The 17,402-nt window shown below is 40.6% G+C and overlaps 1 protein-coding gene across 1 annotated transcript in view; it reads left to right on the top strand.

Moving 5' to 3' along the window:
• Positions 1-17,402, top strand: part of AOPEP (aminopeptidase O (putative)) — a 537,030-nt gene that overhangs the window by 56,567 nt on the left and 463,061 nt on the right. Inside the window, exon 3 of the mRNA XM_045289429.1 lies at positions 8,952-9,118. Coding sequence (XP_045145364.1) covers positions 8,952-9,118 — 167 coding nt within the window. The remainder of the gene's footprint in view (positions 1-8,951; positions 9,119-17,402) is intronic.

Here is a 17,402-nt window from a genome sequence, read left to right as displayed (position 1 = left end):
CCTTGGAGCACTGGGTTGAAGTCTGGTCCCTCTTTTCCTGTGGAGATATAAACAATACCCTCCCCTTGGGTGGGTTAGCACCCCGTGCCCCCGCTACCCATTTCTTCCTTATTTTCATCATTTTTTTTTTTTTTGGTGAAAGATGTAAACTTTTGAAGTATTTTTAGTTTGACATCAAAATCAGATGTTAAAAGATGATGTTTTCCCCCCTCACTGAATTAATTGCATTGTTTTATTCTGTAACTGTAAAGGAACATTTTAAAATGAAAAGAATAAGCAGACAATCTCTGGCCAAAGATTTTGGATTTAAAGGACCTTAAAAAAATTAATACTCTATTTCCTTATTTGCTTCAAGGAAATAATACCAAATTCATGAGAAGTGAAGTGGAAATACACATTAAATTCTGCATTGTTATTATTATATTAGTACAAAGGAAGAATTGAAAAATCCCAGAAACTTGCAAGGGTTGAAACCTTGCAAGGGTTCACAGTTCGTCTCTCTTCCCTTTGCTGCTCATACTCTGTATACTTCTGTTTCCCAGAATCCCAACCAAGTCACCAACGGTGGAGAGACAGTGGGTTATCTTCACTTAAACAACCAAACAAAAACAAGTAGCCAAACATCAACAGAAACCAACAAATATAACAACTTCTTAGAAAAAATTCTGCTGAGCCACACACAGCACCAGTGAGCTCATGGCCTCATACCAGCTTCAAAAAAATGTCTTTCCCCAGACACCAAACTACGATAACCGGGTCTCTGAGAGTAGGTGGCTTTATGGAAAGGAGTGTAATTAAAACATTTTTAAACCTATAGAGACCCCACCCCCACCGCCGCTGCCTGCAAAAATTGAAAAGCTTAAGTCAATGAAGAGAAAGACAATTAATGGCTTGAGTCCCTACATGTTTCCTCTGCAGGTGGTGCTTCATGAAAGAAAATCAGAAACACATCAGTGTTCTTTCACCTCCTATTTTGGACAGCAGTTAGTGTGTTCTGTCTCCATCCGGCTACTCTGTAAACATATAAATATTGACCAAGAAGCCCAAGGGATTGTTAGTCTGGCAGGTTCAACCTAAATTTAAAAGCTATATTAATGGCACATTGTCATAGGCCTGCCTCCCCACCCTTTTTATTCTATTTTTCTGTTGCTTTCTGATTTTCATCATCGTCTTCACACCCTACAACTCCTGTTCAGTTTACTAGGGCTCCCCAAGAGTGTCCATGTGAATGAGTGTCCTGAAGTATATGAGACAAGCCTTGGTCACAAAGGCTCAAAGATTACAGGTTTCTTTGCACACTGGAAAGAATTATTCAGTCTGGAAATGATGAAATTATAAGCCCTGAAGAATTTCAGCCAGGCACCTGCACATCTCTCCCATGGGCGTTTTAGCAACATGGCTGCGGTGCAAGGCTATGCTTGTCGGATAAACACAGCTGCCTTGATTTCCATGATTAGACATGCAGATAACTCCAAAGCATGTTTATAAACACATCGATTTCTCTCCCTACCTTGGGGATCCAGACAGCCACATTGTTCTCATTTGAACACATGCTGGCATGAGAGCAGCCATTTTTACTCTTCATTTGCCACATCACTTCTGTGGAGACCCCTTACCCCTTCCACTCATCTTCCCCCAGCAGGTGTGGCCCTACATCCTACCATGATGGCTTTAGCAGGAGGTTCCGCTCCTGTTAAGATAGAACCATTTAACTTTCAACTGCTTTTAGATATTTTCACTACAAGGCATATAAGGATGTATAAGGCTGTAAAAGACCAGAAAGCCCTTGGTTGCAAGGGCTTATTTGGGAGGAAGAACTGAGGCTACACTGTGATCCAGGAAAAGGCCAAGATTAGAATTGGCTGGGAGCAGAAGAGGGTCCCTGCCCTTTCAAGAAGTTGTTCTGAGGCCCTTCCTCTTGTGTGATTACTGCTTTATTATGAAAACATTGCAGTAAGAAAGTATACTTACGGAGATGGCTTTTAGATTGATTATTTGCTCTACACGTATAGATTTATAACACTGTATACCACATGGAATGAGAGGAAGAAAATACATTTTAAATTTTAGCAGAAAGGACATCATTTCCATGGAGCCAGGGGGATAGGAAAAGAGAATTGTGAGCACAGTGGGAGCGGTAGGTAAGACCTACCTGGGGGCATGGCCAGGGAACTAACCCTGTGATGGGAAAGTTCAGGTGCCAAGGCCCCCACTGGCAGAAAGAGCCTTCCGAAAGATGACAGAAGAGACCAGGGCAACATTCCAGAACAGAATGTGTAGAAAGAGATAGAGGGGTAATAATAGTACAATGTTGGGAAAGGGCAGTGATAACATGACATCTTTGAATCCAGAAAACAGAGGGATCTTATCCCCAATTATATGTGACGCCCCGATTCAACCTCAACATGTGCTGCTTCCTAAAATCATCATCGCCTCAAGTCCTGGGGCAGGTCTGAAGTCTGGCCTCGAATTCATTTTGAGGCATTAATTACACTGCAGCTCATGAAAATGTCCCCTTTATTAATGTACTTAGAACTCAGTTAAACAGCTGCGTGTGCTGTTTTTCTCCCTGGTTTCTTTCCATGGCCTTGCTTGCCATCCTGTGCTTCCTTTCTCATTGAATAGCCTCGCCATCCATCTTGCCCCTGGAGCCGGAAACTTCAGAAAGTTCGGGATTAGTTATCTTTGGCTGTGTGACAAATTGCCCTGAAATTTAGCAGTTGAAAAGAACAAACACTTACTAGCTCAGTTTGGATAGTTCTTGTTCAGAATGTTTAAGGTTGCAGTCAACCTGTCGGCTGGGGCTGCAAGTCATCTCAAAACACGGTAAGCTAGCTCTTCACCTCTTCGAGCTTCCCCACATGGTTGTTGGTAGTTTCTCCATGCCTGCTGGCCAGAGCTCTCCATTCCTTACACTATGGGCCTTCCCAGAGGCACTTAATGTCCTCGTGGCAGAAGAGAAGAGATCTTGTAAAACCAAAGTCCCAGTTATTTTATAACCTAATCTCAGAAGTGACCAGCCATCACACTTACAGTGTGAGGGGGAACTACACAAATACCCAGAGACTGGGGTCATTGGAGACCAACTGGGAAATGGGAAGTCTGTGAGATCTTCATTTACTTCTCTTTCTCCTTCAGCAAATCATATACCAAGTTCCTTATGTTCTTCTTCTTCAGCGATTCTCAGATATGAACTCATTTCAAATTTCACTTTTACCCCCAGGGAGAAAATGTGGGGGCTGCTCGAGGAAGCACGGTTCCACATACCGAAGGGCACAAGTGTCAAGCATAGCAATATGCTGGCATGGCTTCCAACCCACATTTATAGGGAGAAGGTGTATGTATACACGTCTTGGACGAGTTCATCCTTTTGGGGAGGATTTGTTCGCCGAGGCAGGGAAGAGAAGACGTAGACAAACAAGGTGCTGAACACAAAAGTAGGGACTTGTTCTTTCAGACATGGCCTAAACACCTTGGTACTTGAGATCATAACACTATGAATTCAGAGACAGGCATGGAGATCTCTAGCCAAGGCCTGTCACTTCTCTGTAAGTATAACAAGCCAGCTTAGCTCCACAGGTCTAATTGACTGGGAGTGGCTTCCTGGAGTTCTTGAACAGAGAAAGTCTGTGGAGTCCAGTTGGCTTCAGTCAGAAAGAAAGTCCTCATTCTCAATGTGTGCCATTGTTAGAGGAAACAGGTGCTATAGCTAACCATTTGGTCAGTGCAATAGTCCCTTTTCTTTCCTGGGATGCTTCTCTGACAAGGCCTTTTAGACAAATTAAAAAATAATAATAACACTCAATGGGTAGAAATTTCAGAACCAGTGTTGCCTCTGTCCCATACATCCAAGCTACTGGAGTTGTTACAGGATCCCTCAGCTCACCTTTCCACCACTAGCACTTGTTAGCGACATGAGCTCTAGCAGTCTCTCTCATTAGGTTCTTAGGTAAAGACAGTCAACCAAGGACCCATGAGTCAGAGCTCGGCACTCATTGAAATTGATGGGTGATTCTGGGCCTCCCTGAAAATTTGCTCTTTGTTGTTGGAAACCTGTGCATTTGAGAAACAGAATCATAGACAGATGGGCCACAGCATACAGTGGAAGTCACCTACCACTCCTGCCACCCTCAAGTCCCGTTTTCATGTGACGCACAGAAGTCAAAGGACTTCCCATGTTCATTTAAGAAGTTGGCAACACAGCCACAACTAGCGTCTCCTGACTTTTGGATCTTTATTTTTTTCTTCATGTTGAGCATGCAAATTATTATGGCATTCAGACTCCAAGAATAGATAACCGTATATACTTGTGTATAAGCCGAGTTTTTCAGCACATTTTCTATGCAGTTTTTGTGGTAACAGTTTCCTCGCCTGATATTTGGTTTGGCTTATACTTGACTATATACGGTACATTGCAGCTACCTGCTTGCTCTAAAACCCTGCTCTGCACCTACGATGGTCTCTAAATGATAGAAAATACCATTTCCCAGACCCCCTTGGCTGCCAGCTTCCTGTTCGTTTTGGCCAACAGGAGAAATAAGATCTTTCTTCTCTTTTCTCTGCTCCCTTTCCCAACGCCAGCACTAACTAAATCTCTTCTGGCCTGTTCTCCCCGACAGTCCCCAAAGTGATGCTGACTTCTACCAAGTGAGCCCCTCTGCTATAACTCAGTGACACTTGCCCCTCTAGCTAGCCTCCATTCACCTCCAGGAGCCAGACATGTTTCTTGCTGTTGCCTGTCTTTTGTTTGCTTCTCAGCTCTTCTATAATTTTTGTAGCCAATTCTCTTTATTAAATTACCTTTTTTGGTTAAGATCTGGGCTAGCTTCTCTTTTCCTTATTAGACGCTGCCTGGTAAAGTAGGGCCATCCTGTGTGTTCTTGTGCATTGTTGGAGCACTAGCTATTCTGTCTGTCAAAGAACACCTTTTGAGGACTGTGAAAGGATGGACCTCTCAAACTGCCGCTCTGAGCTCTCACTCAAACTCATAGTGACCCCCGGTGGGGTTTTGAGACTGTAACTGATGATGGGAGTAGAAATCCAGTCTTTCTACCATGAAGCTGCAGGTGGTTTTGAACTTCCGACCATGCAGATCACAGCCCAATGCTTAACCACTATATCACCATGGCTTTATATCACCCTATGATAGATAATCTTTAACTCTCATCCCCAACCCCCACCCCCAAGCCAAAATAACCAACCAGAAATCATCTTAAAACTGATTTTAAAAAATCCTCACTGCCATTGACTTATTTCCAAATCATTATGATCCTATTATGGTCAGCTCAAAAGGTAACCACTATGTCACCGTGACTCCCCAAAAACAGAACAATAGGTTAGCTTAAGTAGTTAGAATGACCAGCCTTTAGCATTGTGCTTTCTTAAGATCTATATGAACCAAGTGTAATAGTTACATAATCTGGTGCCAATTTTGAACGTGAGAGGATTCAGAGTGAAGGAGTGGTGTCAGGTCTGTCAATCGGGCCACAGCCAATGAGGCCTCTGTGGGCCTGGCCTTTTCCTGAGAATTCTGGGAACTCCTGTATTTTCCTCTTCGGAAGCAGAAGAGACCTCTCTCTCTTGACTCACTCCCTTGGAGACTCTCTACTAACAAGGCTGACTTAGGGGATAAAACCCATCTTCTAAGTGAAAATACAAAGCATTCCTATGTACCTAGTGTAGTAGATATGGAAGTATGACAGTATGAGAGGGCTTCAAAATGTTTCTGGAAAAATTGAGTCAAAAGTTCATGGAATTTTCCACTAGTTTTTTTAAGCCCTCCATATAAAGAATTATGTGGTGGTGCAGTGGATACATGTTGGGCTGCAATCCTCATGGTTGACAATTCAAAACCACCAGCAGCTTCGATGGAAAAATACTGAGCTTTCTACTTCTGTCAACATTTACAGTCTTGGAGCCCCGCAAGGAGTCGCTGTGAGTCAGCGTTGACTCCACGGCAATGAGTTTGGTTCTTAGATACAAAGCGTTCTAGTCTAGGAAACCCACAGAGGCAGTTCTACGAAGGCCTATATGGTCTCCATGAATTGGAATTGACTCATAGCGATGAGTTGGGTTATACACATAGAAAAAAGTAGGAGGTTAATTAATGATAGTAGACGAGATCAGCTTCATCTTGTTGTTAGGTGCCATCAAATAGGTTCCAACACAACAGAATGAAACACTACCCTGTCCTGCTCCATCCTCCCAAATGTTCCTGTGCTTGAGCCTATCATTGCAGCCACTCTATCAATCCATCATGTTGAGGACTTTCCTCGCTTTCACTGTCCCTCGACTTTACCCAGCATGTTGTCCTTCTCCAGATACTGGTTTGTCCTGACAACATGTCCAAAGTACGTGAGGCAAAGTCTTGGCACCTTTGCCTCTAAAGAACATTCTGACCGTATTTCTTCCACGACAGATTGGTTTGTCCTTTTAGCGGTCTATGGTACTTTCAATATCCTTCACCAAAACCACCATTCAAACACATTAATTTTTCTTCAGTCTTTTTTATTCACTGTCCAACTTTCACATACAATTGTGGCCATCGAAAACATCATGGCTTGGACAGACATACGTCAGTCCTCAAAGTTAACACCCTTGCTTTGCAATGCTCTAAAGAGGTCTTATGCAGCAGAGTTACCTAATGTAACACATCATTTGATCTCTTGACTGCTGCTCCCGTGAGCATTGATTGTGGATCCAAGCTGGGCAAAAATCCTTGGCAACTTTGCTTCATTTCTCATGATGTCACCTATCATTCCAGTTGTGAGGATATTGGTCTTCTTTACATTGAGTTGTAACCCATACTGAAAGCTACAATCCTTGATCTTCATCAGCAAGTGCTGTAAGTCTCCACACTTTTATTTGTTTCATGTGCATATTTCAGGTTGTTAATAAACCTTTCTCCAATCCTGATGCCAAATTCTTCCTTATATAAACCACCTTCTCTCATGATTTGCTCAGCATACAGATTGAATAAGTATAGTGAGATGATACAATCCTGGCGTACACCTTGACTGATTTTAAGCAATGCGGTATTTCCTTGTTCTGATTTGACAACTGCCTCTTGATCCACATAGAAGGTCAACATGAGCACAATGAAGCATTCTGGAATTCCCCTTCTTCTCAAGGTTATCCATCTTGTAAAGCCTTTGAAACATCAAAGGCCAGCTTTGGTTAGGAAGGAGTGAATCATAAGGTGAATGGTACTCGTTGGTTGGTGTTGTATAGTTGTCCCTCCACTTGGAGGGGCATTGGTGCCAGGGTCCCAAGGATACAAAATCCACAGATTCTCAACCCCCTTATAAAATTGTACAATATTTGCATATAACCTACCTCATGTTAAAAAATTTCTAGATTGCTTACAATACCTGATATAATAAATTCTATGTAAAAATCATGTTATACTCACTCACAGCCTTTGAGAGATTGTGTTGACCACTTGTTTCCCCCTCAATCCTCCGAGTCACTGTTACCCTCCTTACATTTACCGTCTGAGGTTGGTTGAATCTAAGGATGCAAAATCCTTCAGGATGTTGAGACCTTGTCTCAGGTACTTAGGACATGTTACCAGGGAGAGCCCAATCCCTGGAGAAGGACATCATGCTTGGCAAAGTAGAGGAGCAGTGAAGAAGATCTTTGACAAGGTGGATTGATGCAGTGGTGGCAACAGTGGGCTTAAATATAAGGACAATTGTGAGCATAGCACAGGACCAGGTGGTGTTGCGTTCTATTGTAGCTACGAGTCAGCACCGGCTCAATGGCACCTAACATGGCACATGATTGCCATAGGCTATGAAGTGCATGATTGCAGTTAGTTATGTGAGTATATGATTATAGTCACGAACACATTTTTTTTTCCAGGAACAAATTATATACATCTTGACACATCTTCCTAAATGGATTACGTACTTGCCTTTTGTTTTCTGGAAATGCATGTTGGCTCCATTATTCTCAAGGTCAAAAGTGCCTCCCATTTGAAACTTCTGTTTACACATCACAATGTTGTGAATGAAAAAAGAAAGTCATTTTACCCCAGGGTGGCAGTGTTCTGCTCCATTGATTCATTCTATAAACCAAACTGATTAAAAATACATTATATTTTTCATAACTCCTGAAAAACAAGAAGTGAAAACATTTTTCTAAGATGTTTTCTTGGAAAGCCCATCGTCTGCCTTCTGTGTGGTATCACAAGAATGGGTTCTTTTGATATCGTTGATTCTTTTTATCTCTGTCAAACATGGAAGAGATCTTTCTTTACCTGCGTAACTTTCTGGTTTTGACTTGTAGCAGACATATGCTAATGTCTTATCATTGGTTTCTTATACTTGCCTTGGTAGCAATTCTGTACCCTTGGCCTTTCCTAGCACAAGCCTGGTTGTTGTAACCTACAGTCCTGTTTATATGCCAACCCTTGTTCTTGGCCTCCACACAAGGATTCCCACAAGGGTTTCATTTGAGGTGATGGTTTCCAAGATTGGGGTATCTGCCTGCCAGCACTGGATTTTAGACCACCAGCTTGTTTTTCCAAGCATTAATATCTTAGTGATCTCCAAACATATTTTCTTTTCCAAAATACTTTCCAAAAGGTTTGCAAGAATGTCTCTGAAACTTTTTTTCTTTTGAAGGCATAAGGGTGTAAAGGGAGGGGGCAAAGGTAATATAAATTATAACTCGACAGACTTGTGTTTGAAACATTACCCAAAATATATTTTTCTCTCTGGGAATGAAAAAAGCAACACACCCTCTTTACATATTTAAGTAACTCATTTGGGAGAAGGTTAGCCCAGAGCCCAGCTCTTGGCAGTTTCAGTTCAGAATGCTTTCAAACCAGTGAAGTACAAAGCCTCAAATGTTTTCCCTCTGAAAACTCAACCTTCACTCCCATGGTGGTGAGAAAAGTGATGACTTATTTCAAAGATTCTCCCTGTTTCTTTCTTTCTCTTCTACAGGCCGTGTGTTTATACTATGGGATCCCCCATAAACAACAGGGCCCTTTTTCCATGCCAGGAGCCACCCGTTGCCATGTCAACATGGCAGGCTACAGTCCGAGCAGCTGCATCTCTTGTTGTTTTAATGAGTGGGGAAAATTCTGCCAAGCCAACACAGCTTCGGGAAGGTACCGTACATGTGTTCTTTGCTTATTTATGTGTGGCACACATGTTGGGCCCAAGAACCAGTAAGCAATAATTTTCCAAACTTTAATGAGCTTCTTTTTAAAAAATTAATTGGGATTAATACATATATTAAATCATTCCATAGTTCAATCACATCCAGCCGAGTTGTAGATTTGCTACCACAGTTTCCAAACATTCTTTTTCTGTATGGACCCCTTGACGTCATCACCCCCACCACCTCCCCAAAACCCTTATTTCACTTGTTGACTCTACAGATTCATCAGTCCTGGTTTTCATAAGCCAGAAAATAAAAATGCATACACTACATCTTCAAGAGGGTGACCCCCAATGACAAAACACTCCTGCGACAGAACACCTCCTAATATGTACAATAAAAAACAAAACAATACAACCCCCAAGTCCATAAGATTTGGGATACCAGATCCGGTCCAGTATGCTAATCTGCCGACAAGTTTTGACTGTTCAAGTCAGGCTTCTGCCTTTGATCTTCTGTACCCAACTTTGCAGTGCACTCCATGTAATAACCACTTTCCTCCTTTCCCTCAATTGTGCATAGAGGGAGTTCACTGGAGGTATAGTTCCGCCAATGAATTTTGGACTCCCACTGTTATCCATAGCCTTCTGCCAATCAGATTTTCAGACTTTCGGCTCTGATTAATATCAGAATTGAATAATCAACTTCAGATTATATGCTTCACAATCCCTGGGTGTGCTTCTTCCATGTGGACTTAGTTAACATCTCACTTAGATGACTGCTTGTTTGGAGACAAGCCTTCAAGACTCCAAATGCTATTGTACCTGATAGCTGGGCACCATCTAATTTCTTCACCATAAGTTGCTATAGCACCCATCTCCTCTTTGTTCCCTTCCTGGAGGCAAGTATCAAGCAGGGCCATGATGTAATAACTAATTGTTCTTAAGTTGGAGCTGGGATTTCGTGTGAATCCCCAAAGCATTTCTGGATCTATGTTTGATAGTTGGGTTGGAAATGAACATACTATGAAATATCCAGCCAGAGAGAACAAGCAGCGGCTGTGGAGTGTCCCTGAGGAGACGGTATAGCTCTTGATTCCACCCTCAGTTAGCAGTCTTGGGTTATCTCAATAGTTCCTGTCACCTGGAAGTTTGTAGGCCATGGATGGGTTATCTTGGTTGAAAGCTTTGGGGGTAGGAAAGTGTGTCATGCAAACAGCATTACACCTGAGTTACCTGGGAATCCGGCATGGAGACTGTATACTTTGTTCATTATGTGGAGGCGGAGAAGGTCTGTGGGTGTTGTGCCTTCTTATGGCTAGCCCACTGGAAGTGTCCTGGTGAAGGATATGATAATTACATACTATATTTACCCATAGGGAGCCCTGGTACTGTAATGGTTATGTGTTAGGCTGTGATCCAAATGGTTAGCAGTTCAAAACCATCAGACGCTCCTATGAAGAAAGTCTGGGCTTTCTATTGCTGTAAACAGTTACAGTCTTGGAAACCCAGAGTGTGGGTCGCTTTGAGTCAGCATTGACTCCCGGCAGTGAGTTTGGTTTTGGGTTTTCTATTTACCTATGAAGAAAAATGGCAGGTAAGCAGTAATACATTTTGTTTATTTCAGTAACTAACCCTTTCCGTTACAATCTTGAGCATATTGATACCAAGTAAGAATTTCATCCTTATAATATTTATTTAAAGTATAATGTCTCCATCCACATACTTACTATAGAAACTTAAAAATGTACACAGAAAAACAAAAATAAAATAATTTTAGGGAAAATGATTGACAGCTTTTTCCCCCCATTTTCCCCCCAATACTTAAAATCTGCATGTTTAATAGAGATTACTAGTTCAAAAATGATCATCATAACATAGAGCTGTTTTATATTCTGGGTTTTTTTTCACTCAGTACATTTGGGACATTTTCTAGGTCAGTAAGAGTTTTTCAAAGATATCTAAATTTATATATAATATTTTATTGTATGGATATGTCAGAATTTAATATTTGCTTATTATTAAATATTTTATTATTTCCAAGATTAATTTTCATATGTAAAAACAACAGACATTAAATTTACTAGGAAATATTTTATCTAAAATTTGAATGATTAAATCGGTGGGCTTGAACATGTTGACATATGTCCCAGCTGGTTTCCAGGAAGGTTGTATCAAATTGCACATCCATCGGTGGTAAACAAGCGGTCATCTAGCTCAGAAGCAACAAAGCCCACATGGAAGAAGCACACCAGCCTGTGCGATCACGAGGTGTCGAAGGGATCAGGTATCGGGCATCATCAGAACAAAAAATCGTATCATTGTGAATGAGGTGGGGGAGTGCACAGTGGAGACCCAAAGCCCCTCTGTAGGCAACTGGACATCCCCTTACAGAAGGGTCACGGCGAGGAGACCAGCCAGTCAGGGTGCAGTGTAGCAATGATGAAACATACAACTTTCCTCTAGTTCTTAAATGCTTCCCCCAGCCCCCCCTCGCCCACTATCATGATCCCAATTCTACCTGACACAAATCTGGCTAGACCAGAGGATGTACACTGGTACAGATAGAAACTGGAAACACAGGGAATCCAGTGTGGATGATCACTTTAGGACCAGTGGTGAGGGTGGACAGAGGGTGGGGTGGAAAGGGGAAACCGATTACAAGGATCTACATATAACCTCCTCCCTGGGGGATGAACAACAGAAAAATGGGTGAAGGGAGACATCGGACAGTGCAATATATGGCAAAATAATAATTTATAAATTATCAAGGGTTCATGAGGGAGGGGGAGGAGGGAGGGAGGGGGGAAATGAGGAGCTGATTCCAGGGGCTTAAGTGGCGAGCAAATATTTTGAGAATGATGAGGGCAATGAATGTACAAATGTGCTTTACACAATTGATGTATGTATGGATTGTGATAAGAGTTGTATACGCCCCTAATAAAATGATTTTTTTTAAAAAGTTTTTATGCTGTCCAATTTTGTCAGATTTCTCTGACAGTTTTCATTATGAAATTTACATGGTTTATTCTAATATTTTAATTTATTTTTTATAATTAAATTCTTTGTTAAAAATCATTTTATTGGAGCTTTCTCAGATTTTATAACAATACATAAATCAATTACATCAAGCAACCTTGTATATGGGTTGCCATCATCATATAATTCAATCTCTAATCTGTATGTAGTTTTATTTTTTGGTCAGCGTTGTGAAAAGAGCACGATGCACCATTTTTTTTTTCCCCAATAGGAAATTAGTTGTTCCAAGATCATTTAGCAAATCTTTTCTTACTTGTGAAATTGCATTTATTACCAGGTAAATATGTACCGGAGTCTTCAATGAGTATATACTTGATTCTCAAAGTAAGACATAACAAGACAAATAATACCCTTAAAGGTTTTACTTTTAAAAATAGGTGACATTTACATGGTTTAAAATGAACAAAGGACCCTCCAAAAATGCAATAAAATATTCCTTTTACTTATATTTCCCAGTTCCCCACCATGGAAGCAAGCGAAGTCACAAATTTCCCTTCTTATTTTGTAACATAATCCTCAGTGTGGACACACATATTTGTATTCTGCTTTCCCACTTTAAAATGAATTTATCTTACAGAAAAATTCACATCTAAATATAAAGGACTTCCCCATTATTTTTATGAGTATTCCGTAAGTGGATGTTTCACAATTTATGCTAAGTAAAGCATTTAATGAACATTCAGTTGTCATTTTGCGTCACCCACATTCAACAATTTTGACTAATACAATTTGGGGTTTATGACTCATTTTATCTCTGTATTTTAATTTTTCGTATATCATTCTCCTCTAGGAATTATAATGACTTCTTTTCAACCTCATTCAGTTTCAAATAATATTTGCAATTATCTAGACTTTCTTCATTCTTGAGCCCTTAAATTTGGATAATTCTGTCAGCTGGGAAATGGCTTCAATATTTTTTTCAAGAATAGTGGATATATAGTATATTTTCAAGCAATTATATATTTACCTTGAAATTTTATTTCTTTAAACTAGGTTTAGAATTCTTATTTTTCCGAATTGTTTTATTGGGGGCTCATACAGCTCTTATCACAATCCATACATATAGCCATTGTGTCAGGCACATTTATATATATGTTGCCATCATCATTTTCAAAACATTTTCTTTCTACTTGAGCTCTTGGTATCAGCTCCTTATTTTTTTCCCTCCTTTCCCTACCCTCCCTCCCTCATGAACCCTTGATAATCTTTATAAATTATTATTATTTTTCATGTCTTACACTGACCGATGCCTCCCTTCACCCACTTTTTTGCTGTCCGTCCTCCCGGGAAGGAGGTTATATGTAGTTCATTGTGATCAGTTCACCCTTCCTTCCCCCGGTATACAATTCTTATGTTGCTTTGTTTCCTTTCAAATGACTCTAAATATTTAATTATCACTTCATGTTTAGCATTTTTAGGAAGAAACCTGCTATGAACTTTTTCATCCCTTCGGGTCTTCTGGTTTTTCTGCACCGATACTTATGGAACTCTAAAAAAGGCATTAGCAACTTCTTAGAACGAATTTATATTTGTAGGTTCCTATGTTTTTCATCAGTTTTATTACAGTATCATTTACATATAATGAATGAAATGCATACATTTTAAACGTGTTATTTCATGAAGCTTGAGTATATGTACATCTCTATATATTCACCCTATGAAGATACAGGCGCCCTGGTGGTGCTGTCAGATGAGTGCTGGACTGCTCATTGCAGAGTTGGCAGTTCAAACCCACCAGTTGCTCCAAGGGAGAAAGATGAGACTCTCTGCTCCTCTCAAGATCTACAGCTTCAGGTGCCCTACAGAGGTTAATTATGAGTAGGAATCTGCTGGATAGCAGTGGGTGCGTATGAATATCTAGAACATTTCTAATACTTTAGAAATACCTTTCTGTCTTACAGCTAGTCTAATTTCATCACTCTAAATTAGTTTTAGCTCTTCAAGAAATTCATATGAGTGGAGTTGCTCAGTGTATGCTCTTCTGTATCTGGCTTCTTTGGCTCAGCATAGTTTTGGGGCGATTCAGTCATATTGTTACTGCTAACAGTTGTTAATTTTTAATAGATGAATACTATTCAGTCCATCTAGTCTATGAATAAATCAGTTTTAAAAAATTGATTTGTCTTTTTGTGCATGTTTTGACATTCTGAAAAATACACTGTGAATATTCACGTATGAGCCCTTTTGTGAACATAGGTTTTTATTTCTTTTGGATAAATACCGTGAAGTGGAATTACTGACCCCTATGATAAATCCCTTTGAGGCCTAACGTGCTCCTGACCCAAGCCATGGTATTTCAATTGCCTCTTCTGTATATGAAAGTCTGACAATGAATAAATAAGACAAAAGAAATGATGACTCTCAGAAAAATAAACAAATATATCTTGAAAGAAATACAGAGGATGGCTAGATTTAGTCTCATTGTGGTAGTTACATAATCTGGTGTCAACTTTAGACTGTTAAGAGGGGAGGGGTGGAGTTTAGCCTGTCAACCAGATCTCAGCTTGATGACCTCATTTGGAGGTGCTATGGAGATAAATAACTCACTGGAGGCTAGACCCACACACTCACTGCTTCGTCTTCCTGCTGACAAGCCACATGGTGCTATGTTGAGGGAGCCAAAGCCCTGGGGCTGAAGGAGTCACATGGAGACCCACGCCAGCACTGAGATGCTTCCACCACCACTGGATCCACAAGACTTCCTACCTACTGGCCTTTCATCTTCTTGCATTCAACATCATTACATGTGTTGTGTGAGTCTGAAGAGGAATTTATGGATTGGTGTTGACATATGGGCTAATATCATATTTATGGACTTGAACTAGACTGGGGTGGGATGTTTTCTTAATATACAATTACTCTTTTATATACAGCCCTTATTCACATAAGTATCTCTGAATTTGTTTCTCTAGTCAACCTGGACTAACACACGTGTAATTTGACATGTTATCAGGAGCCCCCCTGGAAGAGGACATCATAATTAGTTAATAGACGGTCAACAAAAAAGAGCAAGATCCTCAAGGAGCTGGATTGACACTGGCTGCTACCATGGGCTCAAACATGACAACAGTTGTAAGGGTGGTGCAGGATCGGGCAGTGTTTTGTTCTGTTGTACTTCAGGCTACTATGAGTTAGAACTGCCTCCATGGCACCCAACAATAGCAGCAACATGAAAAAAGGTTTAATTTGATAGAATGCTGTACATCCTTGTACACACTTGGTATTATCAGTTGTTTTCCATTTAGCTATCTAACAGTATGAAATAGTATCATATTGCACTTGCAATTTACATTTTCCTGATAACCATGTTGAACATACTTTCATGTACTTATTGTACATTCTTATCTCTTTCTTAGAAAGGCATTGCTTCAAATTACTTATGTTTGTAAGAGCTTTTAATCATTTTATTATTGGTCTGTAAGAACACTTTATATGCTCTGGGCACAAGTCTTTTGTCAGATACATGTTTGGCAGTCATATACTCCCAGTCTATATGGCTACCCTTTATTCATCATTTACACTTGGTACTACTTATTTTCAACAGTGACATTTTTATTCTTTGCTAATTCTGTCACCGAGTTAAACTGGGTTAGTGCAACATTAGGTTCCTTGCAATCCTTCATTATCTTTTATTATCCTGTACTTGGATTTTAAAAAATTTCATCCTGTTATACTTCTTTTCAGTCCATTATCTCCTCATGTTTTTGCTTGTAATTATTTTGTTGGTGTTTACATGTTCTTATAATGCAGCAGTTCTCAACCTATGGGTCACGACCCCTTTGGGGGTCGAATGACCCTTTCACAAGGGTTGGCTGGTTCATAACAGTAGCAAAATTACAGTTATGATGAAGTAGCAATAAAAATAATTTTATGGCTGAGCATCACCACAACATGAGGAGCTTTTAAAGGGTCACGGCATGAGGAAGGTTGAGAACCACTGTATGAGTATGCCAAAGCCGCCCAGTTATCTTCTGGTTTCTGTAGTAAATTGATTTCAGAGGCTTCCTTTTCCTCTAAATCTTTCTTCTTCTTCTTTACATGATGATGTGTTCATTAAGAAAGTAACAGGTTACAATTCAGGATCAGGAATGATTCAGGATTTTATTCTTCAGTCAGGCTAGCTTTCTGACAGTGCATGCAGGTGGACCTCATGAAGGTCTATGGGCTCCTAGATCTGCTCTCTGCCCTCACTCAGGTGTTATAAGGCTTGTTAGCTCTGTTGATAAGTGCCCAGAGATACTTCACTCTGCCAGAAAGCCCCGGGTCCAAAACTCTCAGCTCTCACTTGCAGTGCTGCCTTTTATCAGTCTCCTGCCTCTGCTGCTTCTGCTTCTCATTATCTCCTTTATTCCAGCTCTTTCTATGGGTCTAGAAGGTTCTCAGCACTGGTACCTCAGAACCATAGGACACTCCTGACTCTTCTTTCTTTCTTTTTAACTTTTTGTTGTGATTTGGGTGAAAGCTTACAGAACAAATTTGGTTTTCCAGTCAACAATCCATTCCCATCTTGGTTTGTGACATTGTCATCTCCATGATGTACCAGCACTCCTCCTTCTTCCTCCCTGTGTTTCCTATTTCCATTCATTCTTCTTCCCAACCCCCCACTGCCTTCCAGGCCTTCTCCCAAACGAATGTTGCTTTTATGAACTCCTGTGGTTGATAGTTCTCCTGTGCATACATACCTGCCTAGTGTTTTCTTCACCTGAGAGCCCTGTCTGTTGTTTTGCTAAAAGTGTAGCCATGGGGTGATTTCAGTTCCAGGTTTTCAGAATCACTAAAGGGCATAGTCTCATGGGCTCAACATGTCTCTATCAGACCAATAAGACTGGCCTTTTTATGATTTGGGGTTTTGTTGGACATTTTTCTCCTCCTCTATCTAAGACCTTCTATAGTGATTCCTTTCAGAGGGTTCAGTAGTGGCAATTAAGTTCTTCAGGTCTAGTGCTTCAGGTCTCAGGGTCTAGGAGGCTGAGGTTCTCATGGTTCGTTCATCCTCTGGCCAAATTGTTTCCCTGTGTCCTTTTCATTTCCTTCACTCTTCTTTGTTCCAGCTGAGGAGAGACCAATAGTTGCACCAAAGATGATTCCTCATAAGCTTTTTTTGGGGAATCCTTTTATTGGGGGCTCGTACAACCCTTATCACAATCCATACATCCATCCATTGTGTCAAGCACATTTGTACATATGTTGCCATCTTCGTTTTCAAAGCATTTTCTTTATACTTGAGCCATTGGTATCAGCTCCTCATTTTTC

Source organism: Echinops telfairi, unplaced genomic scaffold, assembly GCF_000313985.2.
Source record: "Echinops telfairi isolate 266 unplaced genomic scaffold, ASM31398v2 ScPeMD7_27;HRSCAF=92, whole genome shotgun sequence".
Lineage (NCBI taxonomy): Eukaryota > Metazoa > Chordata > Mammalia > Afrosoricida > Tenrecidae > Echinops > Echinops telfairi.
Note: the sequence above shows the minus strand (reverse complement) of the source record. Positions and strands in the feature narration are given on the sequence as shown.